General features: G+C 36.6%; 2 protein-coding genes across 2 annotated transcripts; one reads left to right on the top strand and one right to left on the bottom strand.

Moving 5' to 3' along the window:
• Window positions 1–116: 116 nt before the first annotated feature.
• LOC145072670 (receptor-like protein 7) lies at window positions 117–4,010 on the bottom strand. Its single transcript, XM_079019134.1, has one exon. It carries the CDS (start codon window positions 3,717–3,719, stop codon window positions 318–320), a length of 3,402 nt encoding a protein of 1,133 aa, XP_078875260.1. The 5' UTR covers window positions 3,720–4,010; the 3' UTR covers window positions 117–317.
• A 7,170-nt stretch (window positions 4,011–11,180) lies between these two features.
• On the top strand, window positions 11,181–12,668 carry LOC145075587 (uncharacterized). The gene has a single exon (XM_079021781.1). The coding sequence runs from the start codon at window positions 11,181–11,183 to the stop codon at window positions 12,666–12,668; it is 1,488 nt and encodes a 495-aa protein (XP_078877907.1).
• The last annotated feature ends 12,236 nt before the right edge of the window (window positions 12,669–24,904 follow it).

Raw genomic sequence — 24,904 nt, 5'->3', positions numbered from 1 at the left:
GACATTTTAGCGGTATAAAACATATGACACTATGTTGACTATGTAACTATGCAATACACCGTATTAGTACGTTATTATTTCCATTGTATTCAGTAATTTCCAATCGCCCTTGGGAGTTTTTAAGAATCATTGTTCATAAACCTTGTTATGAAAAAATGGGGTGTTACACAAACCATGTTGTGAAGCTTATGAAGGTAATAATTATAGAAACAATTGTATTCTTCTCCATTCTCCTACATCTAGAATTCACATTCTGTATCTATGTACATATGAAAAATCTGAAGGAGATGAAAAGAAAGATATTTAGATATCAAAACTCACAATTTGGTAAATGGAGACTCTACTTCCGTTGAAGAAGTGGACACTGAAGTAGACAATGTTGGTGTTTGGTCAAAGCAAGTGCATTTTGTATCATGAATGGCTTGTTTCCTAGAGAAATCAAGTTTGGTACAAAACACACAATACCTACCTTTAGACTGATCAACTTCTGACAGAAATTCATCTTCATCTGAGCTTTCATCCATGTCTTGTGTCTCCTTTTCATCATGTTCATCTTGGTTGAATAACCCATAAGCTGCATAATGGATACCCAAAACCAGACAGATAATCTCCACAATCTTGTTTGTGTACTTGTCCCAGAAGTTTCTCCCTTGCTTAGACAACACGAGAGGCCCTACAACAATGGCTGCACCTGCCCCGAATCCCACTCCAGTGAATATAAACTGCCAATCATATCCATTAGAATCTTCAAAAACTGTTGTTGTGTGCTTTGGTTTGATTACATCTGAAGTGGAGCATATTTTGTTCAATGGAGACCCACATAATCCTATATTTCCTTTGTATGATGTGTTTTGGAAGGTCTGAAACTGGGAGCCTGTTGGGATTCTTCCTTCCAATTGATTGTATGATAGATTAAGAACAGAAAGGAATGGAAGAGCAGTGAGCTCTGATGGGATATTTCCAGTTAGATTGTTTGATGACATGTCTAATGATTCAAGCTGCCTCAAATTCCCGATAGATGAGGGGATAGGGCCTGTGAACTCATTATATGATACATTGAACATATACAGAGCATTGAGTCTCCCAATTGTGTCAGGTATTTCACCAGAAAAACGGTTACTTGAGATGTCAATGGATGTGAAGATTGTCAAGATTTTCACCAGCTCCAGCTCAAGTCCTTTGATTGTGACTTCCACAGTATCCTGATAGTAGATCGGACCAAGAGATAAGACTGTGAAACTTAGGTGTTTCTTACCTGATGCTTCTCCATCGTCATTACTGATCATAGCATCCCATTGCCAGAAACAATCTGCAGGAACAGGACCATTGAAGCTATTGTGAGCTATGTCTACAATCTGAATATTTGACCAGTTGTTGCGTTGTTGTTCACTACAACGCACGGACCCATGAAACTTGTTGTTCCGCAGAACAAGGACACGCAGATTCGTATTGTTACGCAAAGAGCAAGGATACGTGTCGTTCATCTTGTTGTTGCCAAGGTTTAAGACTTCTAGCATTGTGCAATTGGCAAGAGAACGTGGGATCTCCCCCTCCAAAGAGTTGCTATGAAGGTCTAGAGTGTTTAGACCACAGGTGGTAGGGAATATTCCCTCGATTCGACCAGTAAGATTATTGTTTCCCAAGTTGAGCACCCCAAGACTTCCACCGGAATCAATTAAACACTGTGGTATCCTTCCAGTGAACAGATTGTTTGATAAATCAAGAACCTTGAGGTAGGTAGCATCGCAGATGGATTCGGGAATCTCCCCAGAGAGTGAATTGTTAGAAACCGAAAAGAAATATGCATACAAGAGGTTTATGCCAATGGTTTCAGGGAGTGAGGAATTGAAACGATTGTTGGAGTAATCAATGAAGGTCGCAGTTTGTGGTGGAATTGGAATCGCCCCGTGGAGGCGATTGGAATGCAGGTCGAGGACAGCAAGATCAGGAAGAACATAGGGCTCTTGGAGACCAGTTAACTGGTTATGAGAAAGGTTCATGTATGCAAGGCCTTCACTGCGAACTTCCCAGATCCAGTTTGGTATTTCTTCATCAATTTTGTTGTCTGAAAGGTCTAGATTTATCAATCTTGATTGGTTTTGTAGTTTAGGGAAATGTTGAAGATTGCATGAAGCCAACTTTAATGAGAAAAACTTTGGAAGACGAGGCAAGGGGATTGGGCTTGTGATAATCGACAAGTTGTTGAAGGAAAGATCAAGGGTTGTTAGGTTGCTCAGACCCTGGAATTCACTTGTGTGGATCGTGCCATTGAGGTTGTTGGACGATAGCAAGAGGATATTAAGTCTTCCAAGTTGAAAGAAAGACTTGGGAATTTGTCCTTTCAACTTGTTACTGCTTAAATCAAGAGTGTCCAATAAAGATGCAGATGCATTTAAAAAATCAGTAAGTACGCCATCAAAATTGTTGTTGGAAAGCTGTATCTTTTGCAATTGCTGCAGATTGAACAGAGATGGAGGTATGCTTCCATTGAAGGTATTGAACCTTAGATTAATTAACACAAGATTTTGAAGATCCTGGAAATGAGCAGAAGGGATGATACCCGATAAACTGTTCCTTGAGAGGTCAATGTGGGTAAGATTTTTGCACAGCTGAAAGGATGGGATTTGGCCAGTTAACTTGTTTGAGGACAAGTCAAGGTAAGTCAATTGGGTGAGGTTTTCCATTGACTTGGGAATCCTTCCACTGAAATTGTTATTTGGAAGCTCTATCCGGGATAAGCTCTTAAGATTCCCGATAGATTCTGGTATTGCTCCTGAAAGATTTGTGTTGCTGAGCACTAAACTTTGAAGGGATCCATTCACAGGAAAATCTGATAAGGAACCATGAAGATTCATATTGCTTGAAAGATCCAGACTCTGTAATTTCTGCAATTCCAGGACCTTTGAGGGAAATGTTCCACGCAAATTACAAGCACCAAGATGCAGAATAGTCAGATTTCTGAAATTCCCAAAGAAATCTGGAATTGGAGTGCTAAGATTGTTCTGAGCCAGACGAATTACAGAAAGTGAGTGTAGGTTCCCAAGGGAGCCATCTAAAGGGCCTGAAAGTTGACAAGTTGACAAACTCAAAACCTCCAAATCAAGCAAAGAAGAGGATAAAGCCTGGCACCAATCTGATTTTTGTGCCGATATGTTCACACTATCCAGATGAAGAACTTTAAGCTGTGTGAGGTTTTTGATAAGCATGGCTAGATTGGGGCTCTCAAGTTTCAGTGAGCGAAAGGAGAAAAGAGAAGACAGATCAAGAACTTGAAGCTTTGTCAGATGCGACAATTCTCCAGGAATCTGGCCAGAAAACCACGAATTTGACAAGTTCAAATTCCTTAAACTAGTCAAACTGCCAAATCCTGAAGGAATCGGCGTGGAATTGAAGTTATTTCCAGCCAGATTCAGCGTCTCAAGACTCTGTAAACGGAGGAGAGAACTAGAATCATCAATACCACCAGATATCGTTTCGTTGCTTAAATCTAGATCGATAACCTGACCCCCAATGCTGCAATTAACACCTATCCAGGTGCAGCAATCTGCTGCATTTGGGTCCCAAGACACTAATTTTGATGATAACGAAGAATTGAACTGTAATTCGTTCTTCAACCGGATCAAAATCGATTGCTGCTCGATTTGACATATACCAGAAACACCAAATAAAATTAAGTAAAACTGTATGAAGAAAATCTGAAAACAGAGGTGGTTTCTCATTGGAAAATAGAGTTCAAGACACCCACATGATGCGCATACACTTCGGAGGCTCTATAATTAAAACCCATCAACTGAAATAACGAAACAAGAATACCTTTTTTCCCCTTCTGTGGGTTTGAACCTGAATTTTCTTTGAAGTGTCTGTGCAGTAAAGAAGGTTGAAAATCGGAATTGGGTGTTGTTGGCCTCGACCTAATTCAATTGGCTTACCAGGTCTTTGCGTTGACTACAATGAATCTATGAATAAGAGAGTGGTTGAATAATCAGTGAGCCGTTTGTTTTGACTTGTGGCGTTGGTGATGTGTACGTTTGTGCTTTTGCTGGCAAGTGGCAACCCACTCCAAGACTTTTATTACGTCTAAAAAAACACCCCTCGTTTTATTTATTCCCCATATTATGTTAATTTAATTTTTTTAATTTGAAAAACAAATTAATGATCAAATCAAGGCGAGAACAGTAACGTTTAACATATAAAATTAATTCAAAGTTTATTAAATATATATTTGGATATTCCAAATCAAATGAAGACATACGATAACAAAACATATATATATATATATATATATATATATATATATATATATATATATATATATATATATATATATACTAGCCGTTTACCCGTGCAAAGCGGCAGACGACAAATAATTTGTTTTGGCAATTAATTTCTTTTCGATGGATAATAATTATTTTCAATTCAATCATTAGTTTTTTTTTTGGAAACATGTCATATTAAAAATAAAGAAAATTCATGAAATGACCAAATTATAGGGTGTTGAGTATTTGTTTGGATGAAAAAAAAATCTGGTCAAAACCTTGGAAGAGAAGATTTATAGGAGTTTGTTTAAATTTTAATATTATTTTATTAGTGATTAGTTGTACAATTAGCTTAATGATTTGGACGTCTTAAAAAATATTATTATTTTATTCAATCTATTTTTAGAAATAGTGGGATTTCTTTTATAAGATAATATATATATATATATATATATATATATATATATATATATATATATATATATATATATATATATATATGTTCCGTTGAGATTAAAAATAAAATAGAGATTTTGAGATTCAACATTAGCCACGTATTTCACATCTACCGCTCTAACTCTCCGGCGTAAATGATTATACAGTGTCACACGTTTCTTTCTCCTTCGCCACCATCCCCACCACCATAACTGTCACCGCCACCACCTCTGACACCAGTCGACCCCACCACAGTCACCTCCGTTACTTATACCACCACCACCTCTGTCACCACCATCTTTTATGCCATCAATTGTATTAATCATTTATGATTACTAAATTTGTAAACAAACATATATGTATAATCATTTATGATCAGGCGTACGCTGTTGCTGCCGGTATGCTGGAGCATTAGAGCGGCAAATGAGAAATATGTAAGCTGAGGTTGAATCTCAATATCTCTACTTTTTTTTTAATCTCAAGTTAACCATCTCATTAAAGGTATTTTTATCAATTTTTGTTTTACATTCAAAATAAGTTATCATCGCCAATTATTCAAACTCAAACACTTTTATCACTCACTCTCTCACTTACTCTTTTTTTCTCTCTCTTATCCCTGCCGCCTCTTCCCGCCGGTGCCACCGCCGGCACCGCCGCCACGAGGAGAATATCGCCGACGGTAGACCATAACTTTCAGATCTGGTACTGCCGCTTTCAGATCTGGAACCAACACCTTCAGATCTGCAACCAACACTTCTAGATCTACATCGACGTCACTCTAATCTGATCAGATAGACAGATATGTTGTTTTTGGTTCGATTTCTTTAGATCTGATAACATCACTATCATCGTCGACGACAGCTACACATCGACGGACGTTCGATTTCTTCAGATCAGATATGTTGTTTTTGGTTCTATCCTCGACCGCCGTACCACCTCCTCTGTCGTCTCCTACCACCAGTGAACCACCACCGTCAGATGTACAAGCTTCTACCGGTTCCAGATCTTCAATTTCCACCTCAGATCTACGGTATTTGTCTCTAGATCTACGTTTTTCTACTGTAGATCTATGAGCTTCTGATGAGGATCCACCTTTCCCTTCAGATCTGTTTCATCTCCACCTTCATCCAGACATGTGGTTTATGCTTCGTCAAGTTTTTCCAGCAGCCAACTTCGCCAGAGCAAATCTGAAGCCAAAAAAGTGTTGTTGTGATCAGATCTGACAAGAAATGACAAAAAATCGCCTTCTTTCCACCGCCTTCTGATGTTTTTTGGTAAGATCTAATTATTTTTTTAATAAGATCTCACCTTCTAGTGTTGTCTCCTCCCTTCTTTGCTCTCTATCTGTGTGAATATACTTTATTAAGTTGTGATTTGTGTACAAATCATTTCTGGTGTACAAATTATTTCATGGTGGCTAGTGGTGGTTCTACCACCACATCAGATCTATTCCACCATCATCGACTCCTCACCCCAGACCACAAAAAACTCATCAACAACCATCCGCTTTTTAGATCTGAAGTCAAAGACATTGATTTATCAGATCTGATGTGTTTGGTGCAATTTCAGGTATATATCTGGTGTATACGAAGCATTTCATGTTGTCCACCGGTGGTTCTACAACCTTAGATTGTTAGAAAAGTCACAAATTACCATCATCCTTTTAGATCTAAAGTCAAAGATGCACTAATTTCTCAGATCTGGTTAGATCTTATGTGTTTGGTGTCATTCAAGTAGGCGTGGCAACTCTTGACCCAACCCGTAACCTGACACGACCGCGACACGAAAATAAACGGGTTAGGGTTGAGATTTCTGACCTGCCAACACACCAACCCGACAACCCGTTTATTTAATGGGTTGGGTTGGGTTACGCGTTTAGGTTCGCGGGTCAACCCGCCAACCCGCCTAATATATTTAGTTATCTATTTATTTTAATTTTTACCAATCTAAGATGATATTATACTATTATTTTCTATTTATCGTATCCTTAAAAATTTTCATCAATGTTCTGATTTTTATAGTTTTATTTGGATGTTTATTACTTTATGTTTAATGTTTATGACTTTTAGACTTCATTTTATTTGGATTTTTCAATTTCATCTTAAAATGTGTTGCTTATTAAATGGGTTATACGGGTTGGGTTCGACTCACTGACACGTGAACCCGCCAACCCATATACTTATACGGGTTATGTGGGTTGGGTTGGGTTAATGTTTCCAACCCATCAACCCGTGACCCGCCAACCCATATATTATATGGGTTGGGTTGAGTTTCTGAATCCTAACCCGTCAACCCGTGACCCGCCAACCCAAACCCAACCCAATTGTCAGGCCTACATTCAAGCATAGATCTAGTGTGTACAAAGTATCTCATGGTGGCTAGTAGTGGTTCCACCACAATCATATCCACATCAGATCTTATTTATATGGTGCACAAAAGGTGTTTGATGAAAGTTTCAACAAAAAGAGGTATGTTCTTAATTTGTGAATATTATGATTGAGAGTTGTGAAATATGTGTATTAAACTGTGAATGAGAGTCCAGAAAAACTCTATTAAATTGTGAATTTGTGTGGTGTATTCCCTAAATGAGACTCATAAATTATTTTATTAAATTGTAAAATAAAATTTTTGAAATGTAAGTTTTAAGCTGAGAATATGGTTGCGAATATATATTTTTTGTGTACTAAAGTGTGAATTTTTTATATTAAACTGTAATTTTTGTGTATTAAATGTGAATTTATTGTATTAAGCTATAAATTGACTGTCTTAAGATGTGAATTTGATATGAATTTTATTTTTGGTTCTGAAATATGAGATGATAGAAGTAATATACACAAATTTAGTCTTCCCCAATTTTGAATAAAATACATAAATTTAAACTATAAATTTTATGTAAGATAAAATTTAAAAAAACACTACTCTCCAAATATCAAGGTATAAATGTAAGTTTTAAGTTAAGAATATGGTTGTGAATGTATAATTTTTGTGTATTTAATTGTGAATTTATTGTATTAAATGTGAATTAATTGTATTTAAGCTGCGAGTTGATTATATTAAGCTTTGATATTTCTTTTTATGAATTTTATGTTTGCTTCAAAACAATAAGATGACATAAACATTATACACATATATGATTTTCTCTAATTTTTGAATAAAGTATATAATATTTAACAGTGAATATTGTTTAAATTAAACTTTGAAAAAAAACGTTAGCCTCCATATATGAATATATAAATATAAGTGTTTGGTTAAGAATATGGATGTGAATGAAAATTTTTTGTTTATTAAACTGTAAATTTATTGTATTAAGTTGTAAATTTTGTATATTAAACTGTGAGCCGACTGTATTAAACTGTGAATTTACTATATTGAGTTGTGCATTTTTTTTTATAAATTTTGTGTTAAAATATGAATTTTTTATGCATCAATGTTTGTATTAATTTTCTTGTGAATATATTTATTCTTTGTGTTGTATAAATATGTAATAATGTAATGGTTTTTATTGTTTGCATTAAAATCAAAATGAGTGAATATTAAACTGTGAATGTAGTATTTAACTTGTCAATGCATAATTGTATATGCAGATCTGATTTAGAAGGAATCATAGTTGCAACGGTGGTACAAGTGGTTGGTAGCGGCATGTGGTTGATAGCTTATTTTATTTCTTTCTTTTTATAAGTTTATTTTAGATTTTTTTGATCTTTTTATCATTATTGCATTGTATATTCTTTATTTTCTTTATTATGGATCATACCGGGTGCTTGTTATGTTGCATGAAATATTTTGCAGGGTTTTGAAGCTTGTTGCGGTTGCGGGTTGATTGTAGACGGGCTTAGTGGGCTTCCGAGGCATTATTGGGCTTAGCGGAATCAAAAAAGAAGAATTGGGCTTTGAAAGTTATTGGCTTGGATTATTTGGGCTTGTGAAGATGGATCATAAAATTCTAATTTTGGGATTGGAGCATCCATTTGGTGGCTAAATGATGATTGGTGGATTCAAATTACCTGGACAAAGGGGGGACCAAAAGAATATTTGGTAGTGGAAGGGTGGACCAATGGCAACACAACAGCGTTTGCGCGGGTGGAATTTTCGTTGCGCGGGTACCCGCGTAACTGCCCAATTTGGGCATTTTGGTCATTTGGCTCACCATAACTCTTGGGGATCAGATCTAGAGGCTCATTCATGATTTTTCACCATTGGAGACCTGCAAGAGGCGATTTTGGGAGCTAGAAACCATTTCCTTTCATCTTTCCAAATCTTAGGTAGTTTCTTTATGCAATTAGATTATTGTTCTTGTTACTTTGTTGCCATGAGTGGCTAATACTCTTATTTGGTTAACTTTGGCTGAAAACCAATGAATGTTTGTGGGTTTTGAAGGATTTATGTTGATTATCAATTTATTCCATGTTTATGACTCTAGTTTGCAGTTCTTATGCTTAATTGATTGCTTTGATCATGAGCTTAGTATGTGATTGAGCAATGGTTGATTTATTTCATTGATTTTGCATTGGATAATTGAATTTATCTAGAACAAAGGCTTTATGATGGTAGAAATCATCTCTAGCTTATGAATCATAACTCCTTTATGGATGTGTAAGCATTTGACATCCTCTAGGAATTGGGGATTCCTTCATTCTTAAGGCTAATTAATTTCTTGGGATTAATTGCTTCAATTGGCCCTTGATCTTAATTAAGAAGGTGTGTTGTGGGCTTCCCCAACCTCCATAATACCTATGAGGAATCTTGGCATATCATGCTTCATGATTGCTATAACCAATTTGGGATGAAGGATAAGCTTTGTATTAGATCCTAATGATAAACACACAAATGTTCATTGTGTTGAATTGCTTTAGTTAACCATTTATTCCCAACCTTTGAGCATCTCATCAACTTGCTTAATTGCAAGGTTCTTAGTTATTCAAGTATTTTAGTTTTCAAGTAATCAAACACCCCCCTTTTAGTTTAATTGTAGTTAGTTAGATTAATTTCACTAGTTCTATTGAATTGCATTGGTAATTAATTACAACCAATTCCCCGAGGATTGATACCCCTTTTTACCATTATATTACGTTTATTTAGCAATCAAAGGGTGTAATTTGCTTGGTGGGCTTGACATCCCATCAAGTTTTGGCACCGTTGCCGGGGAAATTGGTTATTGTTATTTGATTGTTTATGCCTAGGTCTACAAGAACCGGTGAACTACTCTACCATCCGGAAATTGAAAAAGAAGCAAAAAGGTTGAAAAAGTTAGCCAAATAAGCAAAGCAACAACAACTAGTTCAAGCTTCTTCCTCTACTCCACTAATCAACATAGAAGATCAAGTTCATACTTCAAGTGATACCGACACCGAACCGAGTTCTCCAATTGTTGGTCCATCCTTTGAAGACATTCCTTTTGAAAACTACATAGCCATGAATCACACTCCACCTCACAATCCCAACCCAAACCCAATTAATCAAGATACCAATACCCCACCCCATCAACCAAGACAACAACCACAAGAACCTCTCATTGATATGCCACCTTGGAATCAAGCCCCTCCTCAAAACCAAACCAATTATCAACCACCACAACCACAAAACCAACACTTCCACCAAAACAACCAACCTCAAAATAATGCTTTTCAAGTTCAACAACAAGTACATTACCCAAATCAACCCAATTACCAACCCCCTCAAATGTACCAAAACCAAATGTACCCACAACAACAACCCCCTTACAACCAATATCCTAATTACCAAGCTTATCCACCACCAATTTACAATCACAACCAATACCCTTACCCACCTTATCATCAACCACCCAATTACTTGCAACAATATCCCAATAACCCCAATCCACCCAATCCCCCTCAAGAGTTGACACTTAGACAAATGATGGAAACGGATGTTACTCACACACCTCTTGTTATTGATTATCCCGCAAACCGCCGAGGGATTGAATTGAATTCAAGTTTCATCCATCAACTAACCAAATTCCATGGGTTGGATAGAGAAGATACTCAAAAGCATTTGAAGTCCTTTCATATGATATGTGTTAGCATGTTGCCCGACAATGTGACATTGGATGATTTCAAGTTAACCGCTTTCCCACTCACCTTGGAAGACAAAGCTAGAGAGTGGTTATTCAACTTACCACCGGGATCTATTCACACATGGGAAGAGTTACTCAAGGCCTTCAATAGAAAATTCTATCCCACCTCCCGCATTTCAAGTCAAAGAAGTGACATTTTGGGGATTTGTCAAGGGGAAAATGAAACATTTCATGATTTTTTTGAGCGCTTCAACAATTTGTGTACAAGTTGTCCTCAACACAATATACCCGAACAACTACTTCTTCAACAATTTTATGAGGGTATGAATGAAAAAGATCGAAGGATGATTGATGCTTCAAGTGGTGGTGACATTTTCAGCAAGACACCTCACGAAATCCGATCACTTTTTGGAACCATTTCTCAAAATCAAAGGAATTTTGGGACTCGAAATGACATGAAGAGAAATTCTACACAAGTGGTTGGTGAAGTTAGCAACACTCAACACTCGGAATCAAAGCTCTTGGATTTGACTAATGTGTTAAGTCAAATGGTGGTGGGAAGTGGTCAACAATTGATGGTATGCGGTATTTGTGCCATGACGGGGCATTACACGGATAAGTGCCCCACACTTGGAAGTGAACCGGAAGATTTGAATGCAATGGGCGGATATCAAAGTCAACCAAGACCCATGGGATTTCAAAATAATTTCAACACAAATTGGAGGAATAACCAAAACAACGCTTATCCACCAAAGCAAAATCCACCAAATCTTTTGATGAGACCCCAACATCCACAATACAAATCCCAAAAACCTCCATATCCACAAAATTCTTATAACCCTCCAAATTATCAACAACCTCCACAACAAGGCCAATCAAGTGGTACCCATCAAATGAGCCTTCAAGAACTTGTCACTTCTCTTGCTCAAAGCCAAACCCAATTTCAACAAGAAACCAATAATACTTTCTCCAACATTCAAGCACAAATTGGAGACTTGGCAACCACTCTCAACAAGATAGAACAAAAGGGTAAACTTCCATCACAAACCGAGAAGAACCCCAATGTGAGTGCCATCACCTTGCGAAGTGGGAAAACACTTGGAGAAAGTCAACCTAAAAGAGTTTCAAGAGAAGATGAAGATGAAGTGGTCATTGTGGTTCCTCCAAAAGAACCGGTTGTACCCAATGTTGATCAACCCGATCCTTCCAACAAATCCATCAAACCATTGGTCATACCACCACCTTTTCCATCCCGGTTGGCTTCCTCAAAGAAACAAGAAGAAGAGAAAGAGTTTCTTGAGACTTTCCGCAAGGTTCAACTCAACATTTCACTATTGGATGCCATTAAGCAAATCCCACGTTACGCCAAATTTCTTAAGGATTTGTGCACCAACAAGAGAAAATTCAAGACAAATGAGAAGATTCAAGTCAATGCAAATGTATCCGCGGTCATCCAAAAGAAGCTTCCACCCAAATGCAAAGACCCAGGAATGTTTGCTATACCTTGTACCATTGGTGATTTACATGTTGAAAGTGCCATGCTAGATCTTGGAGCCTCAATCAATGTCATGCCATACTCGGTTTTTCAATCTCTCAATGTTGGACCTTTGGAAGAAATCGGAGTCATCATTCAATTAGCGGATAAGTCAAGTGTATTTCCAAGAGGCGTGTTGGAGGATGTACTAGTTCAAGTTAATCAACTAGTATTTCCCACAGATTTCTATGTCATTGACCTTGAAGAAAAGACTCCTTCCAAGTCATCTATGATTCTCCTTGGAAGACTCTTCATGAATACCGCTCACATGATTATTGATGTCCACAATGGGAAGATCACCATGGAGTTTGATGGAGAGACCATTTACTTCAACATCTTTGAAGCAATGAGATATCCTAGCAATATATCTCCATTGTATCGAGTTGATGTGATTGAGCCAATCACCTAACAATTATTGGAGTTATCAAATGGGGATCTTTTGAAGATGGTTCTTAACATGAGTCTTGAAGGTGAAAGTTTGAAGAATACCTTGGATTTGTATACATTGGATTCCGAAGTTGAAAATATTGTGAAGGCTTTAGAAATTACTAATTCCACAAAGAGGGATGTTTCTCAAGTTGCCTTATCTCATTCTCCAATCAAGATGCCATCTTCCATAATCCAACCACCCACACTTGAATTGAAAGCCTTACCTAGCCATTTGAAATATGCTTATCTAGGTCAAGATGAGACTCTACCGGTGATTATCTCTTCTCAATTGAAAGACTTTGAAGAAAACCAATTGATTGAAGTCTTAAAAGAGCATAAAGAGGCCATGGGGTGGACCATAGCGGACATCAAGGGGATAAGTCCTAATGTATGCACTCACAAGATACTCATGGAAGATGTTTGCAAGCCTAGGAAGGAAGCCCAAAGACGATTAAACCCTCCCATGATGGAAGTTGTCAAGAAGGAGATAATCAAGCTACTTGATGCGGATATGATTTACCCAATTTCCGACTCCAAATGGGTTAGTCTGGTGCAAGTGGTTCCCAAGAAAACGGGAATCACGGTTGTTGAGAAAAACAAAGGCGTCATGGTACCCACTCGAGTTCAAAATGGATGGAGGGTGTACATTGATTATAGAAAGTTGAATTCAAGCACACGGAAAGATCACTTCCCTCTTCCTTTGATTGATCAAATGCTCGAGCGATTGGCGGGCAAATCGCATTATTGTTGCCTTGATGGATATTCAGGTTTTCACCAAATACCCATTGCCCCCGAAGATCAAGACAAAACGAATTTTACATGCCCCTTTGGCACATTTTCCTACAAGCGGATGCCATTTAGATTATGTAATGCCCCCGCCACATTCCAAAGATGCATGGTGAGTATTTTCTCTGAGTATGTTGAAAATATAATCGAAGTGTTCATGGATGATTTCACCGTGTATGACAATTCGTTTGATGAATGTTTGGGTAACCTTAAGAAGATTTTAAAAAGGTGAATAGAGAAAAAGTTGGTGTTAAACTTCGAGAAATGCCACTTCATGGTTAATCAAGGAATCATTTTGGGACACATCATTTCCAAAAAGGGCATTGAAGTTGATAAAGCCAAAATTGATGTCATCCAAACTCTTCCTTACCCAACATGTGTTAGAGAAGTGAGATCTTTCTTGGGCCATGCGGGATTCTATAGAAGATTCATCAAAGATTTCTCCAAGATTACGCGACCAATGTGCCTTCTTCTTCAAAAAGATATCGATTTTGACTTCAATGTTGCATGCCAAGAAGCCTTTGAAAAACTTAAAGACTTGCTCACTTTTGCACTAATAATCCAACCTCCAAATTGGGAGCTTCCATTTGAAATAATGTGTGATGCAAGCAATTTTGCTGTTGGAGCGGTCTTAGGTCAAAAAGAGGGCAAAGCATCACATGTAATCTACTATGCTTCTAAAACATTGGATAATGCTCAAGCCAATTACTCCACCACCGAGAAAGAACTTCTAGCCATTGTATTTGCCTTGGAAAAATTCCGGAAATACCTTCTTGGGACAAAAGTAATTGTGTATTCTGACCATGCCGCATTGAAGTATCTCATAACCAAGAAAGATGCCAAGCCACGGTTGATTCGTTGGATTCTTCTTTTACAAGAATTTGATCTTGAGATAAAGGATAAAAGTGGTGCCGAAAACCTAGTCGCAGATCACTTAAGTCGGTTGAATATCGGTGATTCCTCTTCTCGTATCCTTGATGAATTCCCAGATGAGCACCTTTTCTATATCTCAAATTCCATTCCATGGTACGCGGATATTATGAATTACTTGGTTACTAAAGAAATTCCTCATGCCTTTACCAAGCACCAAAAGTCCAAGTTGAAGAGTGATTCCAAATACTACATATGGGACGATCCTTATCTTTGGAAACATTATCCGGATCAACTCATACGGAGGTGTGTTCGTCAAAATGAGGTTGAGTCAATTTTAAAGTTTTGCCATGAGTATGCATGCGGAGGACATTTTGGTCTAAACAAAACCATGCGAAAGGTGCTCGAATGCGGACTCCATTGGCCAACAATGTCAAGAGATACCTATCTATTTTGCAAGAGTTGTGATAGATGTCAAAGAACAGGAACCATATCCATGAGGCATGAGATGATTCAAAGCCCTATCCTTATTTGTGAAATCTTTGATGTGTGGGGAATCGACTTCATGGGCCCCTTCCCCGTTTCTTTTGGTTATACTTATATACTCTTGGCGGTTGATTACGTTTCAAAGTGGGTTCAAGCAAAGGCTACACCGCATGATGATTCAAAAACTGTAATTGACTTCTTGAAGTCAAACATTTTCGCAAGATATGGTGTACCGAGAGCCTTGGTGAGTGATAAGGGCACTCATTTTTGCAACAAAATGATGGAAGCCATGACAAAGAGATATGGTGTCACACACCGGATATCAACCGCTTATCATCCACAAACAAACGGCCAAGCCAAAGTGTCAAATAGAGAAGTCAAACAAATTCTTGAAAAGACCGTGAACACTACTCGAAAAGATTGGAGCTTGAAGTTAGAAGATGCTTTATGGGCGTATCGGACCGCCTACAAAACTCCAATTGGTATGTCTCCATTCCGCATTGTTTATGGAAAGTCTTGTCATTTACCGGTGGAATTGGAACACAAGGCATATTGGGCGGTTAAAAAGTGCAATTTCAATCTTGAAGAAAGTGGAAAGCACCAAAAAATGCAACTTCAAGAAATCGAGGAGTTGAGGAACGAGTCTTACGAAAATGCAAGCATCTACAAAGATAAGACAAAAGCGTTTCATGACAAGCACATCACTTAAAAGCACTTTATTCCGGGCCAAAAAGTTCTTCTTTATCATTCACGCTTAAAGCTATTCCCGGGAAAGTTGTGATCTCGATGGCACGGACCTTTTATTGTTATAAAAGTGTTTGATCATGGTGATGGGTTTTAGCCATATGAACATTCCTATGTGCACATGCAAACCGTAATGCTTGGATCTAGGTTTCTCTAATTTAATATGTATTGAATCCAAGACTTCTAATGGCTAATAGAGTATAATAACAACAAGAAATCAGAATTAGAAGAATACCTTGAATCACTTGTTTGATCTTCTTGTCCTTGGAGCTTTAGAGTCACAATTGTCACTCCTCCAATGGCTTACAAACACCAACTAGCAAGAGGATGATTTAAGAGAGAGGAGAGGGGATCAAAATCGGCCAGGGTTTCTTCTAAAGCATAGGTGCCGATTTCCCTTGACCCCTAGGGTCTATTTATACTAGTGAGGTTCCTAGGGTTTCACCCTTAAACCCTAATTGGATAACTTAGGCCCTAAGCAATCCAATACCCTAATTGATAAGCCTTAGGATGATTTCAAGGCCTATCCAAAGTCCTTAAAACCATCCCCCTTTATCCATAAGGGATTTATAGCCCAAAATACAACTATCATACAATTGACAGTTTATGCCCTTTTATTCAATTAATCTCTTTAAGTCACCAAATTAATTCCTAATTAATTTAGGACTTATATTAATCAAATAATAATATTATTATTCCTTATATTATTCTCATAATTTATTAATAATATTTCTTCTCTCACAATAAATCATCCTGTCAAGTTGCTATGGTGAAGGCAACCCAAAAGGACCATGCACAACCGGGTCAAATACTTGCCTAATATAGTTGCAGCCTTAGACACTATTCCAACACATGGTGTGGTTGAAATTAAGAGCTTGGAAACAAATCAAATATTCAAAGTGAATGGACACCGCTTGAAACCATTTTATGAAGGCTTTGATACAGGAGAATTCGACAACATAACATTGGAAATCCCAAATTACAACAGTTGATGGAAGCGGGACTATGTCTTGGCAAAGACGTTAAATAAATGCAATGTGAATAAATAATGTCCGTTTGAAGTTTTGGGTGTTTCTAAACTAGTGATTTTGGTGAAGTTTGAAAAATTCCAAAAATTCGACTTTTGCGCGGGTACCCGCGTAGTCTTTGCGCGACCAGCCCCAGCCGCGCAGGTCCCGAGTTCCAAAATTGCACCAACATGGGGTGCTCTCTGATTATTGCGCGCGGCCGGTATCCACCCTCGCATATTTTTGTGCGGCCAAGAACAAAAATCATATCTTCTTTGCGCGGCCACCTAATTTAACCCAAATTGCCCATTCCACCCGGAAGGCCGCCCCACACCCGCTCCATGCCTGATACCCCGACCCATTTATCACCCAACCTTATACCCCCTCACCCTTCGGACCCCTTTCCTCCCCCCTTGTGCCTCCCGTCTGCAACGAACCTGAAGGGTGTTGGTCCTAAGAACATCCTATGTGCTCATACAAACCCTAATGCTTGGATCTAGGTTTCTCTATTGTACATGCAAGTTATCCAAGACTATAAACCCTAATTATAGCATACAAGTAATCATATTAACATGAGAATAGGTTTAAGATGTTACCTTGATTGTTATGTAGCAATAACAATCCCAAATCTCCTTGTATTGACTTTAGAAAGCATAGAGTCACAATTGTCACTTCTCTAATGATTCACAAACACCATAAGAAAGAGGATGAAGAGGAGAGAGGTTAGAGGCTGCCTAAAAACGTGTACAAACCCTAGAGAAGTCTTAGCCACGTTTTTGGTCATAAGGGATCTCATTATATAGGAGGCAATTAGGGTTATCTAACAAGAAACCCTAATTTGGTTGCTTAAGCCCTAAGCAACCCATGGATACCTTTCCTTAAGGCCTTGGACGATTTCATATGGGCTTCCCCCATAGAATTCGTCCACCTTATAATAAAAGGCAATCCATGGCCCAAATTGCAATTATCCCATAATTACAATTCCAGTCCCTTAAGTTTAATTAATCTCTTTTAGTCACAAAACTAATTACTAATTAATTATTGACTAATATTAATTAAACAATATGATTTATCCTTTAATATATTATTCCCATAATATATTAATAAATCATATTTAATCCTTTATCTTCATAATTCATCCTATCAAGTTGCTTTGGTGAAGGCAACCCAAAAGGACCATGCACCATCGGGTCAAGTACATACCAAAATAGTTATGGACTTAGACACTAATCCAACAGTCTCCCACTTGGATAAGTCTAATAACTATTATGCGTATGACTTCGGATCCCGATCTGCAATCGTAGCTTTCCAAAGCCGCTGTCAACTCTGATCATATCAGATACGGATGTCCTTAAGATAAGAGATCATATATTCCTCCATTCTAGATATCGTATGAGACATGATTTCAAATCATTCTCTTTGTACTATATCTCGATTCCCTATTTATGACGACTGACTAATTCAACAAATCAAATTAGCCCTAGCCCGGCCGAGTATTTACGTTTGTCATCACTAAATCATCGAGGGGCCCAAAGATATCGCTTTTATCCTACTTTGAATAAAAGGAACGGATAAACTTTGATACAATGCTTGCTTGCACTTACTCACCGAATCACACACAACAATATGTTTTATAACACCAAGTTACTAGTGCGTTTACATATTATCAATGTGCAACCGATTCGCAAGATACAACTCACACATCTCAGTTTCAAGAATATAAGATGTTATCGTTTCACCAATCACCCGTGATACAATTCATGGAGTGATCCAAGTGAGGGTGAGTTTAATCCAATGCTCAAATCATATTCATAAGCACTCATGAACGTTGCAGCAAACATTTGCTTATGTCTAATACTCTTTTAGACAATCCACACACCAATTCATGAAAGGCTTCATTCATACCTACTTCCAACATATGAACGACTGTGGCCCGTTCGAATAATTCAATTATTCTTAATAAACTCAATTATTGTGGAAGTCAAAACATGCAAATGTGAAACACAAGAATAACACTAATCCCATATGGCCTCAAACCTTTGAGTATAAATAAAACTCCTTTTATTTATCACCACATCGATTACTCATTATTTGTCGTTTCGGGTAATCAACTTCTTACTTGAATTATTACACTTGTCCCATGCTCCTAGCATGCACACAATGTTTACCTATGGTTCTTACTTTGTGAAATAGACCAAATTGAGCACATTCCCAATCATTCTCATTTCACAACTCCAAATCCTTTTTCCATAAGTGAAAGAATATCAAATTCTTGCTACTTATAGATTATGCTAGATTCTAACATTTTATGCAATGATCCTTTCATGATATCACTGTACCAAAGTCACAAAGACTATTGCCAATGATATTACAAAGTCCTCTATCGGACATTGTTACAAGACAATTCCTTAGATATGATGTCTCTCACTCAAAGTACATTCCTTTGAACATCCTTTTGCATAAAAGTTTCTAATCTAGACATAGATTTTCAATATTCAATTCCCAATATGGACACACTTCCATATTTTCCAAATGACAACTCATTCTTAATAGAATCTTATCTATTCGTAATGATGTCGATATGGTCCATCCACTATGGAAACATTTCCATAATTTTCATACGACAACTCATTCTTAATAGAATCTTTTCTATTCATAATGATGTCGATATGGTCCATCCAATACCATGCTTCCAACTATTCACAAGCGACCAATCCTCGTCGAACTTTGGATTGTCCTTTGATAGTTGTTTAATTGTTTTAGTCAAAACCAATTCTAGTCCCTTTTCCCTCTAAATGCGCTCAACATTTTGAAAATCTTAGAATAGTCAAACATTAAAGCATTTGCAATCGATCATATACCTGAAGCGTATGGGACACGATGCATAATGTTTTATTTGCTATGTTCTCAAAATTCGAATTGTGAAGAGGAATACCGTAATCATAATCGAATTTTTTTTAAGAACACACTATGTACCCTTGACTAAATTTATTAACATTTCTCAACCTAATCCTTTAGATTTGAAATGAAGCATAATATTCTCTCCCTTAATTATAGCAAAACAACTTTACAACTCTTACAACTATGCAAAGTATGACTCTTGTTTTCTATAATTAATATTGCTAACCTTGCAATACTTTCCTTAATAATCATACAATCATAACATTTATGCTCCCACTATCATGATGATTATTATTAAACATAACACTTATGCTACCACTAGCTTCGACATGTATTCATAAACATCTTAACTTTCAGAAAACAATACTTATTGAATTTCTTAAGTTCATGTTTCTAATACTTAGTGCTTTGATAATACTTTATCAAGGCTTCTTGAACTTATACACCTTTGCCTTCGATAGTTCATATGTGTGTCTAAACAATTAAGACTAATTGCCAAACCTCAAAATTCAAATTATGGAAAGGGATACCGTAACCATGATTGAATTCGAGAATGCAATTTTACAATTACTATCTTCTTAAAAATCTTTCTTAGTGAAAGCATTTCCTCACAATCATTTTCATGAAGGAGGAAATCTTATGACACTTAGATTTAAACGGTGTATTTGTTCCTATCCATGTGAATTTGTCAAAACCAAAGTTTACGACAAATTCAAACTCATATGGATCGAACTTTCTTGATCTCAATTTCTTGCCTTTATGATAGCACAGCTGCCCACCATGTCTTCCAAGTAGTTAAGCAGCTCACCTTTTCTTATCAATGTACTTTCCATTGATCAAGGTCCTTGCCTTTTATGCATTCAAATGAGAACTCATTGGACTCACATGCATAATTAACTCAATTGTAACGGCATAGAAACAAAATAATGTCAACACGATAGGTTGTAAACCTCAACTCGTGTGTTAGTGATGATCGATAAGGTTTTTTTGATTTGTTCTTGAAACCTTTCAAGACCATTAAGACTCCCACTGACTCCTTGACATATAAGATTCTCTTGTCAACAAACATTTCTTGACAAACAAATATTCAAGAGTTAGTGTAGCTTTTATCAAAACATTTCATAAATTGGTCCTAGTTTGTCTTTGTCTTATCCAAGACATCACAACTTTCCACATTTGATGAATGTTATAAACCTTCTTAATACTTATCACTCAATGTCGCAATCTTAACTCTAAGATTTGTTTTGGAACGAAGTATGATTGACCTCTTGATTTAACCATTTCATCAATTGTTGATTCCTCTTCTTAGACATGCAATTGTACTAAGACTCACTTAGAGGATCAATTGAGATATGGTTCTTAATCATTAAGACCTATCTTAAAGCATAAAAGCTACTGTCCCTTCTTCTTAGAATGGAGAAACTTTTATCTTTCTGCCTACTTGATTCTTCTTATTCGTTTTGCTATTGATTTAAACATTTTCAATCAATTCATAATTACACTTAATCTTGTAAGTATAATCACATTTACTAAACTTTTGGTAAAACATGACGAATATCTTTGTTACTCTTATGATGGAATTGATCAACACGCAACTTTGTGTGCTCGATCTCCTAGTCCTTCACTTGACACTTTGTCAACGAATTAGTCTAATTTGCAAATATGAAATTTCTCATTCATCATGCAACCAAGTTGCGTGATTCCAAATTTTTGTCCAATTGAAACTTGGGCGATGAGAAACTCTCCCTATTTGGTAAATTCTCGACTTTCCATAAATAACATAATAAGAACCAAATCCATTATTGCTAATATTAAAACATCAATTTTTTCATATACGCCATTGCAAGGATAAATAAATATTATAAAATCAAAATTTATTTTATTGCGGAAAAATTTGTCCTTACAATTCATTGAAAAACTATGCTAATACATCTTTCTTAGCAATCTAATTCTAACTCTAAGTAGTAGCTCAAGAATCTAATCTTCGAGAAATGCGATCGAAATCCATTCCTTCACGGTTAGATTTTGCTCACTTCTTCCCTTAAGCTTCCTTTCTTTTCTTCGATCCTACAAAACATCAATTGTGATCTTATCACATTAAGTATTAAGAATATAGAATAGAAGCTTAAAAGAGTTAGTCAATGAATTTTACCTATATTAGAGCCATACGTTTCGACTCTCCCATCTCTTAGATCTCTTAGGTAAATGGGGCAGCTTCGTCTCCAATGCCCTTTCTCTTGGCAATAAAAGCAAATTGACTCTTTTGGAACATGACATGGAACTACTTTAGACATTTCCTTTCTCTTATGATCAAACCTTTCGATCATAGCATGTCTTTCATTGCCATTGTTTATATCCATAGAGGTCTTGAAGGCAGATTCACCAATCAACTTTGCTTTTCTATTGCGCCAAACCATTGCTGATTCAGCAGCAATAAGCATATAGGTGAGATCTATAAGGGTCACGTCACGGTTCATCATATAGTACTCTCTTACGAACTCACTATATGAGTTAGGAAGTGACTGAAGAACACAATCAACAGCCATTTCCTCACAGACAACGGATCCCAACATTCTTAACCTATCAATGTGTGACTTCATACCTAGGACGTGTGCACACACCGACTTTCCTTCTTTATGTTTACTTGCCAAAAGGGCTTGAGTGATCTTGATCTTTTCAAGCCTTTGAACTTGTGGGTTAGGGAGAATAATTGGAGGAGGTGGAGGAAGTGAAGCATGATTTCTTGTTCCTCGATCGAATCGTGGAATATCATCTTCATGTGGAAAGCTTGTTCCATTGGATTTGGGAAGACCATAGTTGTCGAACTTTTGACATCTACAAAACGGGAGAATAATGAATTCAAGTTAGTTGATTGATTGAGTCCTTGGTAAATCACCCAAATGAAATTCCAAGGCTAGGACCCAACACAATATTCTACAACTCGGGAGAGGGATGCCGTAACCCAAATTGCAGAACATTTGAAGGTAAGTGAATGACGATTCACTAATTTCCACCATGAAAAAAGAAAAAGAAATTTAAGTTTTAAATCTATGAAAAATCCTAGATCCTTTGAGATTCATTGAACTTTCAATGGCATGTTTAAATCTCGATATGCCCCTCTTGTTTGTGACTGGGATGCCGAGGATCACAAAGCGGGTGTGAATAACCATGCAAACTTACATGGTGCCCTCACATGTTACAGTCACCTATTCGATGTGCCGGTAAACCACACACGCTCCACCGAGCTATGACAAACATTGAGTCATCCTTTTCTACCTTTGCTTAGAACCATTTAGTGTGCCGGTAAACCACACACGCTCCACTAACGTCTTCACAAGGGCACAAAGTGTAATTTCATGGAATTGCATCAATTCACTTTTGCCTAAGTAACTAAGATTGGGAATTTTATGAAAACATTTAGTTACTTTAATAATTCATTATACTTATAATGGAAAGTTTCGTCCTATCCTACCGGTTCGGCTAACGACCCTCCACTAGTCAAGAGTGCGGTGGGTAAGAGTGGATACCCATTCAATCGCCATTTTATTGGCAATTTCCTTAAACACCCCTTATAGACCAGCTTCGTGAATGAGGCCTACTAACGGTAAGACTGACTTTTTACTCATATATATATATATAATGTTAGACTTTTAATGTTATATATATATATATATATATATATATATATATATATATATATATAGTATAGGGTGTATTTTACACTTTTAAAATACTAGGTGGTTTAATTTAACAATTATACTTTTAATTCAATTAAATTGTTAACCTAAACTTGTATGGATTTATTAAACCTCTTTTAATTATACACCTTAATTAATTAATAAAACCATAAGGGAGTGATTTGAACTTTTCAAAACATTACTAGGGTTTTAGAATTTAACATTCCTAATTAAACTTTAAATCAACTTTTAAATTCCAAAACTTGAGGGCAAGTTTTGAAACATTTCAAAACATTAGGGTTTAGAATTTAAATATACATCAAAATAAAACTATTAATTCAAAATTTAAATTCCAAAACTTGAGGGCAAGTTTTGAAACCTTTTTCAAAACATTAGGGTTTCAACTATTTAAATTTCAAAACAACAAAACTTTTGGGTTTAAATTTAAACTATAAAACCTAAAGGGATTAATTTGAAACTATTCCAAACTTTGTCAAGAATATTCTAGATCACATAATTCAAATAAGGCAATTAACTATAATTGGTGGTTATTTAATTAGATCTAGTTCAAATTCTTGCAAGATAATGATCAAATAATTTCCATAACTTAACATATATCAAATAAGGTAACAATTATTTAATTAGATGACCAAAATCTTTTATTTTGACAAGGATAATCATAACGGATTAAAAAAATTCGAATTTTATTTAGTTTAAACAATTATGGCAATTATCCTAAGTCAAAATAGGTAAAAATCCCAAAAATCCGCCTGTCTGACAGCAAAACTCGCCGAGTCCCCTTATGGACTCGTCGAGTAGGGGCCTACTCGCCGAGTCCACAATGGGACTCGCTGAGTACATCAGGCAGGAGGGAAAAAACGATTTTTTCAAGCATGAACAAATTAACAAGGCATCAATACAATAGAAACCAATCAAGGCTCTGATACCACTGAAGGGTGTTGGTCCTAAGAACATCCTATGTGCTCATACAAACCCTAATGCTTGGATCTAGGTTTCTCTATTGTACATGCAAGTTATCCAAGACTATAAACCCTAATTCTAGCATACAAGTAATCATATTAACATGAGAATAGGTTTAAGATGTTACCTTGATTGTTATGTAGCAATAACAATCCCAAATCTCCTTGTATTGACTTTAGAAAGCATAGAGTCACAATTATCACTCCTCTAATGGTTCACAAACACCATAAGCAAGAGGATGAAGAGGAGAGAGGTTAGAGGCTGCCTAAAAACGTGTACAAACCCTAGAGAAGTCTTAGCCACGTTTTTGGTCATAAGGGATCTCTTTATATAGGAGGCAATTAGGGTTATCTAACAAGGAAACCCTAATTTGGTTGCTTAAGCCCTAAGCAACCCATGGAGCCCTTTCCTTAAGGCCTTGGACGATTTCATATGGGATTCCCCCATAGAATTCGTCCACCTTATAATAAAAGGCAATCCATGGCCCAAATTGCAATTATCCTATAATTACAATTCTAGTCCCTTAAGTTTAATTAATCTCTTTTAGTCACAAAACTAATTACTAATTAATTATTGACTAATATTAATTAAACAATATGATTTATCCTTTAATATATTATTCCCATAATATATTAATAAATCATATTTAATCCTTTCTCTCCATAATTCATCTATCAAGTTGCTTTGGTGAAGGCAACCCAAAAGGACCATGCACCATCGGGTCAAGTTCATACCAAAATAGTTATGGACTTAGACACTAATCC

The sequence above is a fragment of the Lactuca serriola genome, chromosome 9 (genome assembly GCF_051521515.1).
Source record: "Lactuca serriola cultivar US96UC23 chromosome 9, Lser_US96UC23_V15, whole genome shotgun sequence".
In the NCBI taxonomy this organism is placed as follows: domain Eukaryota; kingdom Viridiplantae; phylum Streptophyta; class Magnoliopsida; order Asterales; family Asteraceae; genus Lactuca; species Lactuca serriola.
Note: the sequence above shows the minus strand (reverse complement) of the source record. Positions and strands in the feature narration are given on the sequence as shown.

Bases quoted from the DNA above. Each gene is read 5' to 3' on its own strand.
- LOC145072670 (XM_079019134.1), bottom strand. From the start codon at position 3,719: ATGAGAAACCACCTCTGTTTTCAGATTTTCTTCATACAGTTTTACTTA.
- LOC145075587 (XM_079021781.1), top strand. From the start codon at position 11,181: ATGAAGAGAAATTCTACACAAGTGGTTGGTGAAGTTAGCAACACTCAA.